Below are 22,169 nucleotides of genomic sequence, written 5' to 3' on the forward strand. Positions count from 1 at the left end.
TGCCTTTCTGCTTGACTGTTGAAAAGCATTCTACTGGAGTCCACAAATTATTTTCATATGCCATTAAAAACAAAAACAACTTGTATCACATGTTAAGCTTATTGGTGATTTGAAATTATCAGATATTTATTTTCTCCTGCATTTAATTAGCAAATGAAGAAAAGAGGATATTTGAGATCACCAGGCCTTTTCTAACTGCCATGGGAAGATACTACTGTTTACACATATGAGAGGGGACTCTAAGAGGTTATGCTTTTGCAGAAGCCAAGGGACACAGAACTGTCACTTTTTCCCTTCCAGACCATGTTACACTGCCCCAGTTTCCTTAATAGCCCAGGTCTCAGCATTCACCCATGTTCTGAAAGTTTGATTTTTCAGGTGTCTTACACAAAATGTTTAATAAGGTGAATGGAACACTAGCTGAATACTGTTTGTAACGTTAGCCAGCTGGAAAACAAATGAGATAAAACCTATTCTTTATAGGTCAAATTTAATCAAGCTTGACACTTTGTTTTAACCAGATTTGCTCATCACACAAGTCTTCTCTCCGAATGGTGAATAATTTGTTTCTTTTACACAGTAAAAATGATTTTATACTAATACTTAATTCTAAAGCCAAGTGAATTTCTTAATTTCCTTTTAATTGACAGCCAATTCTCTTCCTACAAGGAAATTTCTATTCTTGAGTGCATTCTATAAATAATAAACCACAGCCTTGCAAAATGGCTCAGTGGAGAAAGTGCTTGCTATGCAAGCATAAGGACCTGAGTTCAGATCCCCAGCAACCATGTAAAAGTTAGGCATGATGGCACGTACAAGAAGGCTTCCAGCACAGGGGAGCTGGAGACAGATTCCAAAGCTTATATAGGCAGCCAGTGTAGCTCAGTCTGTGAGCCCTGGTTTCATCGAGAAACTCTGCCTCAGGTAGGTGTGTGTGTGTGTGTGTGTGTGTAGTAAACATTCATAAAGGAAGCCACTCCGTGTTGACCTCAGCATCCCCCCACCCCCAACACACAAACTACATTATGCCCATATACTAGGTAAGTGTGGTGCCAAAGTTTATGTGTTGGACGGACTCATGAATATTAATATTCTGGTTTTAGACTCAGCAAGATAAAATAATGCTTATTGAAGTCATAATTTCCCTTCACCATGTTCAGTACACCCAGAATTGAGTTATAAAGTGATGAGTTATCCGGAAGCACGGGTCTATGGCTTCCCAGTCGAGTAAAGGAAGTTAGGAAACTGCTGCTTTCCTAAGTTGACTGTAGCTCCTCATGGTCCTTGTAGCCATTGTATATATATTTTCAGCTGCTTGAAGTTTTTGTGGCTCCTCTTAATATTAGCAACCAACCTGAACTCAGCCAGAGCTGGGAAAGAAAAAAATGTGGAGGAATTAGGCACCTTTGAGAGACTGGAGTTATTGATCCAGACCAAAACCAAAGTGCATCTTCTCCCACTGTGGGCAAGTGACATGATCTTACTGATCTTCACCTTCCTGTAAAGTGGTTTTACCTGGTAACAGACCTAGAAGTAAACATGAAGTGTGCATTGTATAGTCTAACGCTTCTACTTGATAAGCTGTGTCTTGCTTGTTGGTCATTTTTACCATGTTATTGGAGCTCTAGTAGCTGCCACTGGGAGTCTCACTATTCCATACCATCTCATATCAGAATTTAGACAGATGTCAAAGGTCTGGAACTGGTTTGTAAAGAATTGGATAGTAGATGCTTGGCTTTGCAGGCCTTCCAGTCTTCCAGAACTCCTCAACTCTGCTGTGGGACAAAATCACGCTCTGGTAGTCTTGAGTGACTCAACAAGGCTGAGGCTGTGCTTCCGAGGCATGTACAAACACTGACCCCACCCCCCACCCCATCCCGAGCTCTAGTTTGCTAACCTCTAATCTTTTTCCATAAAGCGTGGTTCAGCATTACAGCATCTATAGTAAATAGAGCCCCCCCTCCCCTGCTTTTAAAGATAGAAAAATAAAAATGTTAAGTGGGAAATAGCTCATTTAAATTCAACAGTGGAAGGAACTACAAGAATTTCCCAAATAGGTGATTGTGTTGTAGAAGAGAATGATTTGAGCACATCACAGCCTAACATTACAACTTGATTTGAAGCTTATTGTGCATTGTGAATTGGGCCTCATCAAACTTTGCAGTGCATCCCCCTGACATGAATAAGGAAGATATATGAAGTGCTTACACGACAGGCATGTCTGTTTGGGCAGAACATGGCACCTGCAAGGACTCTACATCCTTTTCTCTGCCTGTTGCTGAGATGGATGCACAGCTGTTCTCTGGCTAGATGATACTGCTAGAACTACTTTTCAAAGACAGCATTCCAGTTTTAGAACCACCCCCTCCAAGACCACTGTTTTAAATCACTTTTCCTAGATGGATCAGTATAACACATGTATTCAAAAGTGACTGATCCTGTCAACCCTGAACTTTGCTTCCTCTGTTCAGAACTGTATCCATCATTCTGCTACTATGTTATCTCTACCATGTAAGCTATGTGGCTGTTCCATTTGCTTTCTTGTCTTCTACCCTCTCCCCCTTGGGCCTTCCCCTTTATCTTCACAAACCATTTATTACATCATGGCCCTTTGCTCTTAATTATTTCAGTCCATTAGGGTTTGGGGGTGGGAGTGGGGGTGAATAATCAAAGGCAGGGTCTTGTGTGGCCAGAGCTGTCCTTGAACTCCTGGTCTTCCTGTTCCACTTCCCAAATGTTGGCATCACAGGCCTGTGGCCCTCACCTGCTTGAGATTCTTGCCTGTTTTGTCCCACCTCTTTCTCACATGTGTGATGCAGGTAGTTTGGGGGCATCAATTCATTCATTATCAGGAGGTTTTCTCCTGATTCTGCCTTGCTTGGTATTCTACTTCATCAAGATTTCAGTTGAATATGATGATAGACTAGTCTTCATAACCCTCTGTATTGCCCAGGCTGACTTCCAACTTCTGGTGTCAGCCATCCTTCACCTAATGCTTTCTAAGGAGGTAGACACTTTTATGAATCACTTCTCGGTGTTTTCTCTGTTACTGTAATAACTGTGCTATGTAAAAATGGTGGGAGACATCCCACAGTCATGTAAAATGAAGAGGGTTATAAGTGGGTTAAAGACAGGGAACTACTACATTTTGGTATTACTAGAAAGTTCTGTAAAATGCTGACTCTGGGTGGGAATTGTTGGGTTGGAAGAACTAGTAAGATAAACATCACAAGCAGTTCGAAGCAGGAAGACAGTAGAAAGCTTCCGATTAAGAGTTGAGCTTCTGACCAACCCTGTAACTACCCAGGTCCAGAACCAGGGGTATAAGTTGGCCCACTCCAACCTCCACCCCATCTGTGATCTGCTAGAGCATGGGAAGAGACCAGTCATGCAGATCCAAAGCTGCAGGATCTCCATGGCAACAACATAATAAACCAAGAGGAATCCCAGTGAGGGCCCAACATCGGTAGTGTAGTAGAAACCAGAAGCCTCAAACGAGACCAATGACTCTCTGCAATGAACACTTGCAAGTAAAGATATATGGACAAAAGGGTTTGCTGTGTGACTCACTATCACACTGAAGCTTCCATGATGGGGTTGGTTTTTCCTTTATTTTGGGGGGCTTTGTAAGGGCGGAGGGTGGATACGAAGGAACGGGTAAATGAATGGGACACAAAGAATAAATAGAAAGCTTAAAAGGGAGGGGGGAGGGGTTCAGCTTCTTCAGAATGACCACTGGCAGTAGCCCCAAAAGAGAAGGTGGAGCTGTGTGTTCCGCTGGCTCATAATCTGTAACTTTGAGGTGGAAAATACTGAACAACTTCTAGAAAAAATAGACAAGAAAAGACATTGCTCTGGAGCTCTTGTTAAATCTGAGCGGAAATGTGTAGACCTACCACCACCACCACCACCACCACCACCACCACCACCACCACCACCACCGTAGAAATAGTAGGGGACAGTGGAGAGCTGAGTGTGGACAGGAAGTGGCCATAATGCCTTAATGTAGCTGTTAATGTTCATTGGATGTGTTTGCTTTCTGTCAAGGTAATGCCTACACTGGCTTTACAAAGAATAGCCTTTGTGTTTTCTTTGACTGGGTTAGAATAAGCCAGAGGCGGGTGGGGAGGAGCTGATGATGTGAAGTGTAGATACCATCACTGTGACATTTCTAACCAGAAAGGGAGAGAAGGGGCTGTAGGGCACTTTCTGCTTAGATTGTGACTCTCCTAAAAGTTAGGAACTGTTATTTTAATCTTGCCCTCTCCTTGTTGAACATCACCAGCCTTGCAGGAGCTTGAAAAGTGCAGCACAGACAGCCCATTGGGGCTGCAAAGAAGGACTTAAAGACAAGCATCAAAATTAATTTTTTTTTTGCCTTTGAACATGTTAGTAACCTAAGCCGTGGTTGTTTTTTGTTGTTTTTGGTTTTGATTTTTTTGGTTTGTTTGAGGGTTTTTGTTGTTGTTGTTGTTGTTGTTGTTCTTTTTGGTTTTTTGAGACAGGGTTTCTCCATATTGCTTTGGAGAAATTGTCCTGGAACTCGCTCTGTAGACCAGGCTGGCCTGGAACTCACAGAGATCTGCCTGCCTCCGCCTCCCAAGTAGTGGGATCAAAGGCGTATGCCTCCAATGCCCAGCAGCCCTGGTTGTTTTTTAAAGAAACCATCTGCCAGTTAAATCAAAAGACAAGATGTTTTGGGAAGAAAGACTAGACAAAAGCTCGCCCAGTGAGAAGCAGTGGGCTCTCTGCCCCTCTGTCAAAAGGGGCTCAGGTAGGTGAGCATGGGCGTTCCCAGACTGACAGGCTTCTTCCTGCCACAGGAGAGTAAATGCACCTTCTGGCCTGCTGACTTTAGTCTTTTCAGTTTCTGCAAGTCTCAGAAACAAAGGTCATTTGTACTTTGGGGAGTTGCTAGCCCAATATTACACAGTATTGGCAAGAGGTGAGATGGCTGCTAGGAGGTGTTCTTGCTGAGCTACCCATTATTGTCAAACTTCTGGTAGAATGAGAACACCTTCTCCATTGAGTTAGGAACTGTAGCCTCCTGGCAATGGCTGTAAAACATCCTTGCCACAGACTCTCAGGCCACCCAGACATTCCCAGTGCTCAACTTTAGTAATGAATCGGCTAATAATTCATAACAAAATTTCCGTTATACTTAAAATTCCAGAAATAGGATTTCAGAATTATACTTTAAGTTCTAGTATAGTGGCAAATAATTTTACCTTTTCTGTTTATTTCTTTTGAAAAATTATAAACATTAAGTTGGCCTTTTCATGCACATTGTCCTTCAACAAGTTTTAACTATTCCCTTGGACATTTGAAATGTCAAAGCAAAATATATAAATGCTTTCCTTCCAAATCTTCATCATCTTTCATCATCCTTTGATGTTGGCCTTTTCAATTTTAGCCGATCTAGTTAGAGTATAGTGGAAGAGCCTTGATAAGCAATGATCTGTTTAGGAGACTTGTGTACCAAATTTGAAGGGGATGTGAAAGGACCAACAGCAAAGACTCTGTGTGTGACTATAGCTGGATTATTACCCAGAAGGAATTTTATGTATTATTGCTACTTAGAACAGACTGTCTCTAATTCAGTTAGGATAGTCTAATTGTGGCCCTGATTATTACTGCTGCTGTGAGGTCATTGCTTGCTTAAATAGAAATTGAGTGGTTTGTGGCATTTATCCCATTCTGTTATATAGCAGAAAAAAAAAATGTGTTTCCTTATTCTTCATTGATATTGCTCTTTCTCAGCTTTCCTCAGTGATAATTTATAAAATACTACACAATAAGACAGATTATTAAACTAAAATTTTAGTAGTTTGCAAAGATATTCTCAACTAGTCCTCAAGGTTAAAAAAAAAATTATAATCCCCAAATACCATGAGAAAATACACCTTTTAAAGAAAAAGTTAAAAAGGTAAACTAGACAGACACCTCTAATCTAATGGAGCTCACATGCTGGGGATTAATGTGTAAACATAATGACAGCCTGCTATGCTAAGTGTAAAATGTGCTTCTGTTGGAGCAGACATGAGATGACAGTTTTGTGTACCTGTGCATGAGGTAGAGAAGGTTGTTATAAGCTTGACTGTGAAGAACAAGTGGGGTTTTTCCATGGTGGAGTGAGCGTGGTGAGTAGCTGGAGCACACGAAGCCCCATGTGAGCAGATAGATGCTTATGACACATTGACAGGACCCACCTTTCAGACAGATTCATCTCCTGGAAGCTAAGAATTCTGGGATTTTTATTATTTATTTATTTTTGCAAGAGGTGTTTTTCTGACTTTTCAGAAATTAAGGATGTGGCCTATTTAGAGGCATATACTCTTTGGCAGCAAGTACCCTCAACCAGCTCTTATAATGACAATCTAATGACACTGTAGACAGTGTCAGAGAACAATCTTGGCTGTCAGTCTTTCCTCACCTTACACCTTATCTGTAACAGGATCTCATCATTTGCTGCTTTGTATGCAAGCTAGCTGGCCCTCAGGCTTCTGGAGACTCCTGGATCCACTCCCAAGCTCACTGCAGGAACGCTGGGACTACAGATGTGCTACAACACTCTCTGCATTTCAAATGTATCCTCAGGGTGCAGGGTAGATTTGCAGGAGGATAAAAGATAAACCATGACTAAAAGGTTCAGAGCTGGGAACAAGTGTAAGAAGTGAGGATGAAGTGCCCTACCTCTCTCCTTCCTCCTCCCTCTCCTTCCTGCTGACATCCAGAAGTGTGTGCATCTGAGAGCAGAAGTGTGTCCTGTGTCTGCCTTCCCATCTGGGGCTTACCAGGGGTCTCTGTCTCTGGGCTTAACATCAATTCTCCTCCTCGTTCACATTTAGTTTTTGCCATCTCCCGGGAACCAGTAGTAATGGAAAGTTTCGACACAAACATAAAACAGATTTATAAACAAAGCATTTGTTTATGCACCACAGTGTTTGCAACTTTTCCGAGATCAAGTGTGACAAGCTATAAAGTGGCCTGTGAGTTTGAGTTACAGAACTTTCTATATATAAAAAATCCAGCCGGGCATTGGTGGCACACACCTTTAATCCCAGCACTCGGGAGACAGAGGCAGGTGTCCAGGGCGAGTGCCAGGATAGACTCCAAAGCTACACAGAGAAACCCTGTCTGGAAAAACAAAAACAAAACAAAACAAAAAATCCAGAAGATAAAACTATAGCAAAAGTTTGTACAGTTATTACATGAAACTCATTCCTTTAACATTAATGGAAGCCCTTTCAGAGCTTAGCAAAGAAAAGCGACAGTTGGGGGAACTTAGCAATAACTTGTAAGGAAAATGCACACCTGTTATACCAAAATAAAAATATATAAAATGAGATAAAGATTGATGGGCTTTTTGTTTGTTTTAAAAGAGATACTAAGCCAGGCAATGGCATCTGCTTGGAACCCAGTACTTGGGCTCCGGAGTGAGATTCTGTCTAAAAAAATAAAAATAAAAATGGCCAGGGCTGCGGGGCAGTGGTGGTGAACACCTTTAATCCCAGCACTCGGGAGGCAGAGGCAGGTGGATCTCTGTGAGTTCGAGACCAGCTTGGTCTACAAGAGCTAGTTCCAGGACAGCCTCCAAAGCCACAAAGAAACCCTGTATGGTGGGGGGGGGGGGTGGCCAGGGTTGCTGAATAGTATTACCCCAGGGGATGTTGGAATAGATGTTGAGAGTCTGTTTAAACACGTTGTAATTGTCTGTAGATGCTTTCCCATGTCCAAAAAAAAAAAAAAAATGCCTGTATATAGTACAACAGTGATGATTTGTTTTTATAGCATTTAAGGAGAAAGTTTATGCATTTAGATTGTTCCCTGGTTTGTTTTTCCTCCACTATCAATCTGCACTTGACTTATACAACGAAACCTAGAGTATCTACTGAAGAGAGTAAAGTCTCAGTATGGAAAGCTCTTCAAGATATATCAAGTGACACAAAGCATGTAGTAAGACTGTTGTACAATAATGCTCTCTGTATATCACTGTATTACTGTATTACAGATTGTATTTACATGTATAGAAAAGTATTTGAGAGAATATATACATTCTTAGTGAGCTTTTCAGACAATTGGAATGCTTTTCTTGTGTGTGTGTGTGTGTGTGTGTGTGTAAGTTTATGCTAAATTAGTCTTTTGTAGGGCTAGATGAGGACAATACTTTTTAGCAGCTGGTGTTCTCTCAACTGGTAAGAGCTTTCTGAGTAATAACTGAATCAAAGCTTATTTTGCATGCCTGTTATACCACACCTTTCAGCCTCACATTTATCTTACTTAAATTCTAGCCAATTCTGTAAAGGCACTTTCAGTACCCTGCCCCTCCCCCCTCACTGACTAACTGGAAGACTTGCCAGGAATCACAAACCGTTAGCTGTTGGAGTTGGCTCTAATTCAAACAGCCTGAGTTCAGAGCACATGCTTCCACTCCTATTCTTATTGTGTGTCCAGAGGGGACTTGAGAAATTCAGAAGAAAAATTATTACTTGTGACAGAAGATTGGCCTTTTGAGTATGTGTTTATTAGGAGGAAGATAATAATTCCTTTCCAAGAAAGGATCCTTCTAGTTGATCCCCATGAAAGAGCCTTTTAAATTTATAGGATATTTGAATCATAAAATATTTCTTAATCATAGTCTGCTTGTCTTCCTATATAGTAAGTTGAGCTCTGCTTTCCATCCTGGTTCTTTAAAGTAAGTAGTACCAGCAACAGACAGCAATGGTGCAGTCCTGTAGTCCAGAAGACACCTACAATGATGTCTCTTTATCCATCACATGAAGATTCCAATATAGACATTAATTCAGGCTCATACTGTCTTTCCTGCCAGCCTAGCAGTTTTGACAGAAGCTTATGCCCTAGTTGTTCAGGGTGGAAATCTCTGTCCTCAATTGTGTCTGGAGCTCTCTCTTAATATGTGGGACTGAATTTAAATGAAGAAATGCATGCAAGTATGCCCTTTGCCTCTGGAGCCCCGGCTCAGGGCTTAGTAGCAAGACCTTCTAGTGTAAACTGTTGGTGGCATCTATCAGCTTATGATGCTGAACTTCACAGAGCAGTAAATAAGCAATGGATTCATGAAGTGTTCTGTTTGAATTTTTGTTGTTTTCAGACAGGGTTTCTCTGTGTAGCCCTGACTGTCCTAGAACTCACTCTATAGATCAGGCTGGCCTTGAACTCAAAGATCTGCCTGCTTCTGTCTCCAAAGTGCTGGGATTAAAAGTGTGCATCACTACCACCAGGCTTCAGGAAATTATTTTGTGTAAGGATCAAGGTGAAAGAATTGGACTTAGGCATAAATCAGTAGCTAATGGTATTTGTGGAGCTAGTCCAGGCTCCTCCTCTGCCCTTCTATGTTAGTCTGAGTACTCCAAATCAGTGGTGAAATCCTCAGCTTGGAGCTCTGATGTCGCTCCACCCTAGGTGCGCAGGCAGGCTTTTGGCTTTACCTTTCAGAGTGGAAAAGTAGGTAACATCTATAGTGAAAGATGGTTCTGCTGCCAGAGATGGCCTTCTCTGAGCCTAACACCCGTGAAATCACTAGACAGAACACTGTTGGACTGAAGGACCTGCAAATCGCAGGCAGAGTCAACATCTGGGACTGTAGTTACCATTACAGTCCTGCCTGCTTTTTCCTTTGAACATGTCATTAAACAGATAGTGCTAGTGTTAATGAACAGCCAAATGGCTCACTTCCAACCTGAGGTTTGGATTCCATTCACAGTGCAATGGACTGAACCTTCCAGGTTCCCTCATCCACTTTTGTTACACACATGATGCTTTCTCAGAGCTGGGGGGCATCTTCTTCAGGACTGAAACTCCTCTTATCTGTTGTCTTCAGCTTTCAAGATAGATGTAGCCTTATCCTGGTTTTATGAATGTGACACTTTTGAAAAGATTCACTGACTTTCCTAGAATCGTTTTTTCGCTTGGAAACCTGATACTTGTGGCATATGATTTAGGACAACTGGGTGGGCTTAGCTGTGTGTGAGGACCAGTCACCTTTCTCCTGGATGAAGCACACTGCTGGTTGTGCTCTTAGCTCCATAGTGTGCTGTATTTTAATGCATCGGCATGGTACATCTAGGCTCACTGCCTGTGTAAAGTGCCTCAGCCAACACAGTCCCATTCATGCAGACAGTATACTTTGCATGTAGGTCACAAGAGACTCATGATTCTCACAAAAGTGTAGCTGCCTTCACTTCATATGCCTCAAGAATCTAGAATAAAAGCCAAAATATAATTATCACTGCATTCTCAAACCCCAGATGTCAATTCTGTGTTAAACTTGTGTCCACTAGCCCAGAATGGCTTACTGGTAAAGCATAGTTGGTTAGTTGCATTGGGGAGCATTACTCAGTGCATAAAGGAAAATTCAAAAGTTGCCGTGAAAAATCACCATTCATGGGTTCTCCTTCCTCTTGAAGATTAGTAGGTAATACTTAATTAGACATTTCAGTGGTAACCCTATGTAACCTGGCTACTGTGGGGTGGGTTTGATATTGTCTCCCTACTCATTCTAACTTGTTCCATTCTCTTGATTCCTCCCTGTAAACAAATTTGCATTGATATTTTTGTGCTGATCTTCTTCCTAGTTGATACCTGTCTTGTATTATCCTAAATGGGAACAAATAGAGTTGAATTTAAAAAATAACTCTTGTCTTCAGGTGTAAGCTTTTATGCCATTAGTCAGATTTTCGTCTTTGGCAAATACTGCCTTTTGAGGAAATTGCGTCTCTACTTAAAATACTCTTATATGCTACATACGCCTGACTCAGAGCCAGAGTCAGATGAATCTTTGTGAGTTTGAGGCCAACCTGGTCTACATAATTAGCCCCTGTGTCAAAAAAAAAAAAATTCTTATACTAGCTGTGCTGTTAGGTCTACCAGAATTCCTTCATTTGAAAGCAAATGAGCAGAATCTTCTGTAAGGCTATACATTCTGATGACTATAATTTAGAGCTTACATTTTGTGTTTTCCCTGTTTTTAGGAACACCATCTTCAGCGGGCTATATCTGCACAGCAAGTGTACGGCGAGAAGCGGGATAATATGGTTATTCCAGTTCCTGAGGCAGAAAGTAACATCGCTTACTATGAGTCCATATACCCTGGGGAGTTCAAGATGCCAAAGCAGCTCATTCACATACAGCGTGAGTGTTCTTTTAATGATTGGTTTCTCTTCTGTATTTATCGCTTTATTTGACTTGGCAAAACCTGTTTCCTTGACCACCATGGCCTAAGTTAATAGAGCCTATTTTCCACTTTTAACATGGTATGTGAGAGTCTGGGGATGTGTCTCATCTGTTGGGATACATGCATGCCACAAAGCCCTGCATTTAATAAACTGGTCACAGTAGTGCACACTTATTATTCTAATATGTGGGAAGTAGAAGTAGGAGGATCAGGAGTTCAGGTCATCCTCAGCTACATTTTGAGTTTGAAGTCATCATGGATACTGTCTCCAGAAAAAAAGAAAGTGTGGTGTTTGAGATATCGCTTATAAAAAGATGGCATTTGTCTTTACATAATTTCATCATAGGCTGTTTCAGACAAGTAGGATTTTAATATACCTCAGAATAAAATCAGTTGTTTTTTTAGAAGGAATTAGTAATGTTTACTGGCCTCAAAGAACTTGATGTAAGTCAGGAGTCAGTTTTTCCTGGGAAGGTTTCCATTCTCTGTCACAAATATTCACCTTTGATGTTTTGTAGTATATAGGCAGCTGTATTTTATTGATAATAACAGATAGCAAGCCAGAGATGTTTCATGGGGTATAGTTTGCCAGTCTCTGACCTGTGCTACACTAGGAGGACAAGATGCTAGTATTTTAAGTGTCGAAGTTCTAATTTGAAAGTTATTCCACTTGATGGTGAACTAGAAATGATTGCCTAAATGGCCCACATTGGGTGGCAATGAACTGAGAGCTTTTGGGTTTAAGATGGTATGTCTTGCATTGTTACTATAACTTCACTTGCCTAGCCTCAAGTAGTTGGCAACTTAAAAACAAATAGTTGGAAAGGTGAATCTATCTAGGTTCAGTATTCATGTTGACTAGTGTCAGAGTCATGTGTGGAATCTTGCTTTATGCTCTCTCCAGCATCTGGGGTCAGTAGTTTTGCATTATGGTTATTTTCAGACTGTATATAGTATTATCTTTACTTTTACTTTGCACTTCCTGGAGAGATGAATCTTGTGGCTTTATTTGCCATATATTTGTGCCATTTTCGGGGACCGATCATACATCTTTACCCATTCATTTTCTAATGGGTTGTTTAACTCTTGACTCCTGAGAGGCAATGAAAACATAACCCTGGGCTTAAAAACATATTAGATACATGATGCAAATATTTTCTTCTACTTTGTCACATGTCTCTTCACTTCCCACAACAGAAGTCTTGATTTGGGTGAGATCCAAGTTACTGATACTCCCTTTGCATGACTGCTCTTATTTTGTAGCCTTGGGTGGCATGAATTGCCACACCTGGCTTTTAGAGCATTCTTTATTCTGTGGTGGAAATCTGGCAGTTTTATATATGTTTGTGATCCATTTTTGAGTTAATTTTTATATAAAACATGAAGGTGAAATAAAAAAATAATTGTTTTTCCTTAGTATGCCCAGTTACTCTGGTACAATTACCAAAAAAGCTTTCTCCCATTGAGTTAATTTTTGCTCCATGGTCAAAAAATAATTGAGTGTATTATGTGGGTGCTAGTTTGTTTGTGGCAGGGTGTCACTTTGTATCTCACAGGGACTCAAAACTTGGTATTCTTCTACTTTGGCCTCATAGGTGCTGGGGTTTTAGTCGTGTACCACCTGCTGGGTCTATTTTTGAATTCTCAATTCTTTCCTATTGATCTTTGTATTTATCTCAATACAACACCACTATCTTGATTATTACAGCTAAGTATAACCCTTAACATCTGGGAATAAGTCCTGGGTGGTAGAAAACAGGCTGAGCAAACAAACCATAGGGATCATGCCATCAGTGGCCTGCTTTCTTACAGCACCCAATGCTACCTGCTCAGGGTGGTATCACCCACAGTGCTCTGGGCCCTCCCACATCAATCATTGATCAAAAATATGCCCCATAAAACTGCCTACTGGCCAATATGACATAGATATTTTTCTCAGTTGAGGTTCTTCATCCCAGGTAACTCTTGTATTACATGAACAAAAATCTAACCAGCACAGCCTGCTAATGTGGTAGATTATACTGCTTGATTTTCAAATGCTGACCTGGCCTTCCACCCTTAATATAGCTCACTTGGCTGTGGCATATTGTGTCTTTCAGTACACTGGTGGATGAGATATTTTCTGTAAGAGTTTATTGAGGACTTTGGCATCTATGTTCATGAGCGGTATTAGTATCATCTTGTGATCATCTGTCTACCTGATTTAGGTGTCATTAGAATTGATGTGATAAAACACATTGGGAAATGTTCCCTCTTTTTGTGTTTGTTTTTTTTTTTTTTGGAAGAAATTGAATAACATTGGCATTAACTCTTAAAGAATTATTAATGGAGCTGGGTGATGGTGGTGCACACCTTTAATCATAGCACTCGGGGAGGGAGAGGCAGGCAGATCTCTCTGAGTTTGAGGCCAGCCTGATCTACCAATCAAGTTCCAGGATATCCAGAGCCGTTATATAAAGAAACCCTACCTCAGGAGGGGGGAAAAAAACAGAATTATTATGGTTTTTAGTGTACTATGATAAATGAAGAAAAGTTCATTATATAGTATATTAGTCGGGGTTCTCTGGGGGAACAAAACTGATAGAGTTGAAATATATATATATTTTCCATATATATATATATATATATATATATATATATATATATATGGAATGGCTTTATTAGAGTGACTTACATGCTGTAGTCTAGCAATGGCTGTCTACTGATGGAAAGTCTAAGAATCCAGTAGTTGTTCAGTCCATAAGGCTCAACTGGTCTTCAGTGCTGGAATCCAGAAAAAGTGGGCTCTAATGCCAGTGAAAGAGTGGACTTTCGAGCATGACTGAGAGCAAGCAGGCAAAAAAAGAGAGCTCCCTTCTTCTGTGTCCCTTACATAGGTTGCCAGCAGAAGGTGTGGTCCAGGTTAAAGGTGGATCTTCCCACCTCAAAGATCTAGATTAAAATTGGATCTTCCCACCCCAAATGATTTTATTAAGAAATATCCCTCAAAGGGCAGTGGTGGCACACACCTTTAATCCCAGCATTCGGAAGGCAGATATAGGTGGATCTCAGTGAGTTTGAGGTCAGCCTGTACTACAAAGCAAGTTCCAGGACAGTCAGGGCTGTTACACATAGGAACCCTGTCTGGAAAAAACAAAAAAGGAAAAAAATATCCTTCAGCTGGGCATGGTGGCGCACACCTTTAGTTCCAGCACTCGGGAGGCAGAGGCGGTCAGATATCTGTGAGTTCAAAGCCAGCCTGGTTTTCAAAGCAAATTCTAGGATAACCAAGGCTGTTACACAGAGAAATCCTGTCGTGAAAGACAAAAGTGGGGGAGGGGAAGACAGGAGAAGGGAGGGAAAATCCCTTCTAGGTGTACCCAACCACTTGGGTTTTAGCTAATTCCAGATGTAGTCAGGTTGACAACCAAGAATTGCCATCACAAACAGTATAATTTCTTTCGAATGGAAAATGGACTCTTGACTCTGGTAGATAACTTAATAACTAGTTTATGAAGACTACATTGATCCATTCCTCACCTGGGCAGCATAAGGGAGCTGGCCCTGAGGGCATGAGAGCAGGAGAATAAGCCCCGCCCCTTGTCAACTGTGACACACTGGTGAGCTGGCCCTGCCCCTTAAACCAGTCCAGTCATTAATTGCAACCAACATTTGCAAGTCAAGCTGTTTGGGCCAAAGGATATACTGACACGCTGTACACACTGCAGCCTCCACAGCCAGATTTTTTTGTTTTACTCTTTATTATTTTTTGTTTTCTTTGGGGGGTGTGGTTACAAGGGCAGAGAGCAGATATGGAAGGACAAGGAGATGAATGGGATTGGGGTGCATGATGTGAAATTCAAAAATAAAAAGTTAGAAAAAAAAGAGGCATTGCTTTGAATTTTTAGGAACTCTCTGAATAGTTTATATATATATGAACTAGTCACATTTATATATAATTCTTTAGGAACTGTGTGTGTGTGCATATGCACACACACACACACACACACACACACAGTCGTGTACATGTGTGAAGTGCATATACATACACCAGAGTGCATTTCAGTTCCCTCCTAAACTAGGACAAGACGGCTCAGTGGGTAAAAGTGCTTGGCCTTGCTTGCCATGCAATCTGACAACCTGGATTAGATCACTGTGATCCCTCAGTGGAAGAGAGAACCAGCTTCCAAAAAATAGTCCTCTATCTCTCCTCTGTCCCACCCACTCATATACATTCACTATATTTGGCATGCTTGTGCCCACACTCATACATCGTGCAGACATGCAATAAATAAAATAATTTTAGTGGGGGAAGCTCTGAGAGCTACACTAATTTAGTTGGGTGGGAGTGATGCATACCTTTAATCCCAGCACTTGGGAGGCAGAGGCAGGTGGATGGATCTCTGAATTTGAGGCCAAACCTGGTCTACAGAGCTAGTTCTAGGAAGCCAAGGCTACACAAAGAAATCCTGTCTTAAGGGGGAAAAAAAGCTACACTGATTTTTCTTTGGAATTTCTGTTTTTGTTTTATCTTAACAGGGTTATGTGAGGCCATTTTCATGTAAATGTGTTTTAATCATATTACACTCCCATCCTGTGTTTCTTTCCCCTTTCTTACCCTTCTTAAGTCCCCTTTGTTCCTTCTTTGTTCCCTAGAAAGTCTTTTGCTTCATGTCATTTGTAAATACATGATTTTATTATATATCTTTAAAGCCTAAGACCCACAAATGATAGAAAACATGCAACATTTGCCTTTTGAACTGGTTGAATTTGCTCAATATAGTCATCTCCAGCCACATCCATTGTACCACAAAAGATCTAACTTTGTTCTTCTCTGTGACTGAAAGGTTCCATTGTGTTCAGGCCACGTTTTCTTTATCCATCCCTCTACTTTTGGACCCCCAAGTTGGCTTATAACTGAGCTGTTGTGAGGAAACATTGGTGTGCAATGGAACTGTGTGACAAGTTGATGTGCAGTCTAGCAGTAAACACAGGGAGTGGGCCGTGTATTAGATTCATTTTTATTTGAGGGGAATCTCTGTTGATTTCCAACATGGCTGGATTAGTTAGTTCACTGACAATCAGCGAGCAGTGGGGGGTTAGTTCACTCCCCCTCAGCAGGCAGTCAGCAGTCAGGTCAGATCACGAGGGTGAGAGAGCTCCTTTACTTTCTCTCCAGCACTTGCTGTCGTTTGTCATCCTTGTCTTAGCTCTTCTGACTAGAGTGAGACCCAGGCTTGATGTGGTTTTTATGAGCTTTCATAGCTACTAATGTTGAGCATTTTGTCATATGTTTAGTCACTATTTAATCTTCACTTTTGAAAACTGGTCATTCCATTTGTCCATTTATTCATTGTGTAGTTTGATTTCCTGTTTAGTTTCTTGAGTTGTATATTTTAGATATTAGTCCTGTCAGATGTTCAGCTTGCAATGATTTTCTTCCATTCTCTATACTGTCTCTTTGCTCAGTTATCTATTCCTTTGCTGTGCTGAGGGGTGGTGGTGGTTGTTAAGAGGTCCCAATTGTCAATTTTTAGCATTATTCCCTGAATCTTTGTTTTAAAATTATGTGTTTATAGGAGCATGGGTTTATTTCTATATGCTCAATTCTGTTGCATTGATGTACAGGTCTGTTTCTGTGCCAGTACCTCAGTGTTTATGCCACCATGGCTCTGTAGTGCTGATTGAAATATCAGGGGTAGGAGTGAGAGTGCCTTAACTATTTCTTTGGTGTTTTTAGAGTGAAATGAATGTGCCTAAGAAGGCCATGATCAAGTGTGTTTGGGAGTGTCTGCCTGCCTCTCTCTGCCCCCAAAATGATAGTGCATTTTACTGCTGTGTAGTATGTGCTATGGTAGCCTTGTGGTGTTAATTTGTAAATCTGTCACTGAAGTTCTTTACTAACATTTCATCAAGCATTAGCTTAGGAAACTCTTTCTGTTTTTATGTTGGCTTGGCTCAGGAACAGAGACATTATTTTCTCTTTTCATAGTTCTGCAAGAAGAAACATTAAAACCATTACTGTCTACAGCTCCATTCTGTAGGGCTTCTAAGCTATTTCTCCTGCTCCAAGGGATCAAAAGCAATACTATTCCATAGCAATAAGCACACCCAGTATCTGTGTCATTAGGAAAGTGTCTGATCCCAGGCTTAAGCAGGGGAGGGACAAGGTGACCCTGGAACATCTAAATGCAGTAATAAATAATAAACCAATGGGAAGGAGGAATCGTAAACTTAGGGTGATGATGAGCGTCTCATACTTCCAGTTGAGTGCCAGAGCTTGTGACACAATGGAGGGAGTTCCCATGGTCAAGATGATATCATAGGGGTCACCGGTGTCTATTGAACTTAAGGACTGAGGAGTAGGATATTTGAGTGGTTTTAAGCTCTTCCCCCTACCCTGCTTATTATACAAGGAAGGGGGAAAATAAATCTGCATTATAGTGGAGTCATTGGGCAACATCTTGACTTGGTAAATCAAAACTACCAGATGGAGCCCAAGAAGGGGCTCAGCTGGTAAAGGTACCGTATGCCACCATGCTGAGTTCATTCCCTGGGCCCAAGGTGTGAAAGGAGAGAACTAACTCCTGAAAGTTGTCTTCTGACCTTCATGAGTGTGCTGTGGTATGTGTGTGCACACATGTGATGTGACAAAATGTAATAAAAATTTTAATTATCAGTTATGAGGAACAAGTAAATGTTGTGTGCCTCCAGGTGTGATATTCTGAGGACTGAGACAGTTATAGCCTACTGTAATCAAGAACGAAATATAATTATGATGGAAGAACAAATCTTTTTTTTTTTTTTTAAGTGAAGAAAGTATTTTGTTTATTACAGCTAGGGATTGAACCTAGGGTCTTTTTTTTTTTTTTTTTTTTTTTTTTTTTTTTTTTTTGGTTTTTCGAGACAGGGTTTCTCTGTGGCTTTGGAGACTGTCCTGGAACTAGCTCTTATAGAACAGGCTGGTCTCAAACTCACAGAGATCTGCCTGCCTCTGCCTCCTGAGTGCTGGGATTAAAGGTGTGTGCCACCTATGCCCAGCTTAAACCTAGGGTCTTGTTCACTTTGCAAGCCTTTCTGCCACTGAGCTATATTCCCAGTCCAGCAAGGAGTTTGCTAAAAGATGGCGGTGGTAATGGTGGTGATGATAAAAAGCTTAGAAGGGTTCACAGTTTTAAAAGCCTATCAGGGTCTTAACATAGTAAAAAATACTCCACCTTAAAGGAGAGTGAGAAATATAGCAACTTAACATGTAGCAGTGGGACAGTCATTGAAAACTATTGGATGAGCTGACAAAACTGGAATACAGGCTGCAGGTGAAATTCCTGTCTTGGGCAGAGGCATTATCTATTGTTGCTTACTCTCTGGTGACTTAGAAAATGAAAAAACAAATGTGAACGAAAGTGTGGCAGCAGTCTGCACAGCTTCAGGTATGCATAGAAGTAAGATGATAAAACCAGGGTGTTTACTGTCATGACCCAGCATGTCTCAGCCTTAGTCCATGAGGGTTCTACCTGAGTGGGGGTGTGTGGACCTGGAAGCTTCGAGCAACCCGACAGCGATAAAGACCAAACACAGGCATCTTGTCATCTTCAGAGAGCTCAGTTCCATGTTGTGGAACTAGAGTCATTTCTTTATTAGCCATCCTTTCTGGTGTTTCTTAACCATCCTGCTAATACTACCAGGCAACCATTTCTCTCTTTGTTTTCTCGATGCTCTGGCCTCTCCCCCCTTCACTCCCAACCTTCTCTCCTCAGATCACCTCAGATCTCTCTGCCCAGGTGCAGGCCTAGTCAGATGCTTAGGTGCATAGACATGCAAATAAGGAGGCATATTACCCTGAGGCCATGGTAAACAAAAGTAGCCCTACTGACATTAACAATACAATAGTGGGCCGGAGCTTTCCAGTGCTCCATGTTTAGTGAGACCCAAGGCTGAATCTCAAAATATTCCGTAGTGGAAACACTTTGGTCCCCCACAATTTACAAATACAGATAAAAGTGTTCAAGTATTCCACAAGTGTTTTTATTTCTCAGTGCACAGAAATTTAGACTTTCAAAGGAAAGTTTTGTAGGGGGAATACTGGGAGGGTGGGGTTGTTTTTTTTTTCATGGGCATGATTTTCATTTATGATGGGCATAACAGGCTCATACCTGTTACCCTAGCACTTGGGAGGCTAAGGCAGAAAAAGCGTCAGCCTAGGCTGCATAGTGAGTTATAGACTAAAAGAAGGATGGTGGATCAGCAAAATAGCTCATTATGTTAGGGAACTACGTTGGGCGCCAAAATGTTATTCTTTTGTTTAAAAAGAAGAAAAGAGAAATATTGAGACAGACATATTGACTATAAGTTTATTATAAGGCGCAACAGAATGGGTAAACTAAGAAGAGGAACAGGGTAATGGCTGACCGCCATGGCTGGTCGCCATAGAGAGAGAGAGCGGGAAACAGAGAAACAGGGGGAGAGAGAGAGAGACAGACAGAGACAGAGAGAAAGAGGAGTAAAGGGGCAGAGAGAGAGAAAGAGAGGGCAGGGGCCTATCTTTTAAAGGGGTCCTCTGCACCTGCGTGCAGACTTCTTTCCCATGGAACCTTGGGCTGACCAGGGTATTGCCTGAGTGGATTCCACCAGGTAACAGGGGCAGGCCAGCATAATGCCTGAACCTTTCATTCATGACCGTTGTTTGAACACCCCCACCCACCCACATGGTGAAAGAAGACTGTACCCCAAAAGTTGTCCTCTGACCTCAAGGCTGCACAGGCACAAATGTAAAGGAAATGTAAAAGTTGTTTTTTCCCCCAGTAGATACTTTAAAACACAGTCAAACTTATTATTTCATTATTTTTCAGAACAGGTGTTCTGCCTTTATGCCCAGATTCTGAAAGCATGCTGTTATTCTTTTGTTTAAAAAGAAGAAAAGAGAAATATTGAGATGGACATATTGACTATAAGTTTATTATAAGGCAGAATGGGTAGACTAAGAAGAGGAACAGGGTAATGGCTGACCGCCATGGCTGGTCGCCATAGAGAGAGAGAGCGGGAAACAGAGAAACAGGGGGAGAGAGAGAGAGACAGACAGAGACAGAGAGAAAGAGGAGTAAAGGGGCAGAGAGAGAGAAAGAGAGGGCAGGGGCCTATCTTTTAAAGGGGTCCTCTGCACCTGCGTGCAGACTTCTTTCCCATGGAACCTTGGGCTGACCAGGGTATTGCCTGAGTGGATTCCACCAGGTAACAGGGGCAGGCCAGCATAATGCCTGAACCTTTCATTCCCACCTCTACTTATTATTAAAAAAAGGTGGGTGTTTAGACATGGCAGGTTAAGGAATAAGGGCGTCGACTTCTTAAGACTGCTTCCTGCTGACATGGGGGGCGTTGACCATCTTTGGGGGACCCGAGAAGGTTGGGGTGCTGCCACGTCCAGGGCCCTGCTTTGTGACTGACAAAGTCACATAGTCTATAACATCAAACACAGAGCTGTACATATGGAGAATTCATAGGGATTTCAAGGTTAGGCTTCTCCGTTTCTCTACTTCAGTGCATTCTAAAAGTGACTCCAGGACCTAAGTCTTCACCATGAAGAGGTTAAGAATTCAGTGATGTCACCACCAAGTAGAGATACCTTTGACTTTGATATCTAAGGCAAAGTTGCCAAATACCACCCACAGTAAATAGCATATTGTATGTTTTTCTTGATTGTGTTCTTTGCACTTGGATTCATGTTGTAACATGTTCCTGTATGTAACACACAATATTAAAGGTTTGTTTTTGTTTTAGTTTTTGTGGCTTTGAAGATCAAACCTAGTCCTTATACATGTGGGACAAGTGTTGGGCCACTGAATTGCACTCACAGCATGGTGATAATTTTTTTTTAATTTGCTTGTTTTTGTTTTATATGAATCGGTGTTTTATCTTCATGTATGTATGTATGTATGTATGTATGTATGTATGTATGTATGCATGCATGAGCACAGCATGCATGGCTGGTGCCCACAGAGGCCAAAAGGGGGTTCTGGGTCTCCTAGAATTAGTTATGGATGTCTATAAGCCATCTTGTAGGTAGAAACTGAACTCGGGTCTTTGCAAGAGCTATAAGTGTTCTTATGTGCTGAGGTATCTCTAACCGTGTTGTGTTTTGATTTGTTTTTTAGTTGTGTGTGTTTCTGGGTTTACCTTTTTAAAGGAGTCAAGATACACAGTGTGGTGGATATTTAACAGCAATTGACTAGCTGAATTTCATTTTAATTGATAAAACTTTTTGGAGGGGCTCACTATCTAGTCCAAGCTGGCCTCAAACTTGGAACAAACTGGCTTAGCCTCCTGAGTTCTGGGATCACAGTTCCAGGCCAGCTGAACTGGACAGTGGGACCTATGTCAGGCCTCTGCACCCATGTACACCTGGTGTTTTCATGTGTTGGCACTGTCAACAGGAAAGTCAGAGAGCCCTTAGTAATGTCACTGCACTCTCTGGTAATATGGTGGAATCTTCCTTTCCAGTCACACCACAGTTCCCTGACAGCTGCAAGATAATTTGCTTGTGGTCAGGGAGTGTGCTGAGTGTGGTGATGCGGGGCAAGTTGCTTTCATTCGTATGAATGATTAAACTTTGTGATGATGAGTTCTTGTGTGGTTTGTCCTAACAAAAAGCCACATATCACATTGGAGCTTTTCAGTGAGTACTGTATGGAGAGGAGCCTAAGAAGGTAGAACTCAGTACTGGCCCCTGATTATCTGGTTTTCTGGATGGTCTGGGTTAGCCTTCTTTAATAGAACTTCCAGAGTGATGGATATGTTTTCTAATTTGTACTTTCTGGAACAGCCCCTTACCACCAGGCACATGTGAGTGTTTAGCACTTGGAATGCAGCTAATGTGGCAGAGGCTGAATTTTAGATTTTACTTGACTAAAAAAATTTAGTCAAAATGATTAGGGTATAAACATCATTTGGTTAGAAGTAGAAAGAATCAAACGCTTTTCTGCTTCTGCCCCTCCATACAAGG

General features: G+C 41.4%; 1 protein-coding gene across 4 annotated transcripts in view; it reads left to right on the top strand.

Moving 5' to 3' along the window:
• Positions 1-22,169, top strand: part of Epc1 (enhancer of polycomb homolog 1) — a 90,827-nt gene that overhangs the window by 48,235 nt on the left and 20,423 nt on the right. For all 4 annotated transcript variants that reach the window (XM_027405478.2, XM_035442769.1, XM_027405476.2 and 1 more), the window contains exon 2: positions 10,992-11,151. In XM_027405478.2, the coding sequence (XP_027261279.1) occupies positions 10,992-11,151 (160 nt within the window). The remainder of the gene's footprint in view (positions 1-10,991; positions 11,152-22,169) is intronic.

Source organism: Cricetulus griseus, chromosome 3, assembly GCF_003668045.3.
Source record: "Cricetulus griseus strain 17A/GY chromosome 3, alternate assembly CriGri-PICRH-1.0, whole genome shotgun sequence".
Taxonomy (NCBI): domain Eukaryota; kingdom Metazoa; phylum Chordata; class Mammalia; order Rodentia; family Cricetidae; genus Cricetulus; species Cricetulus griseus.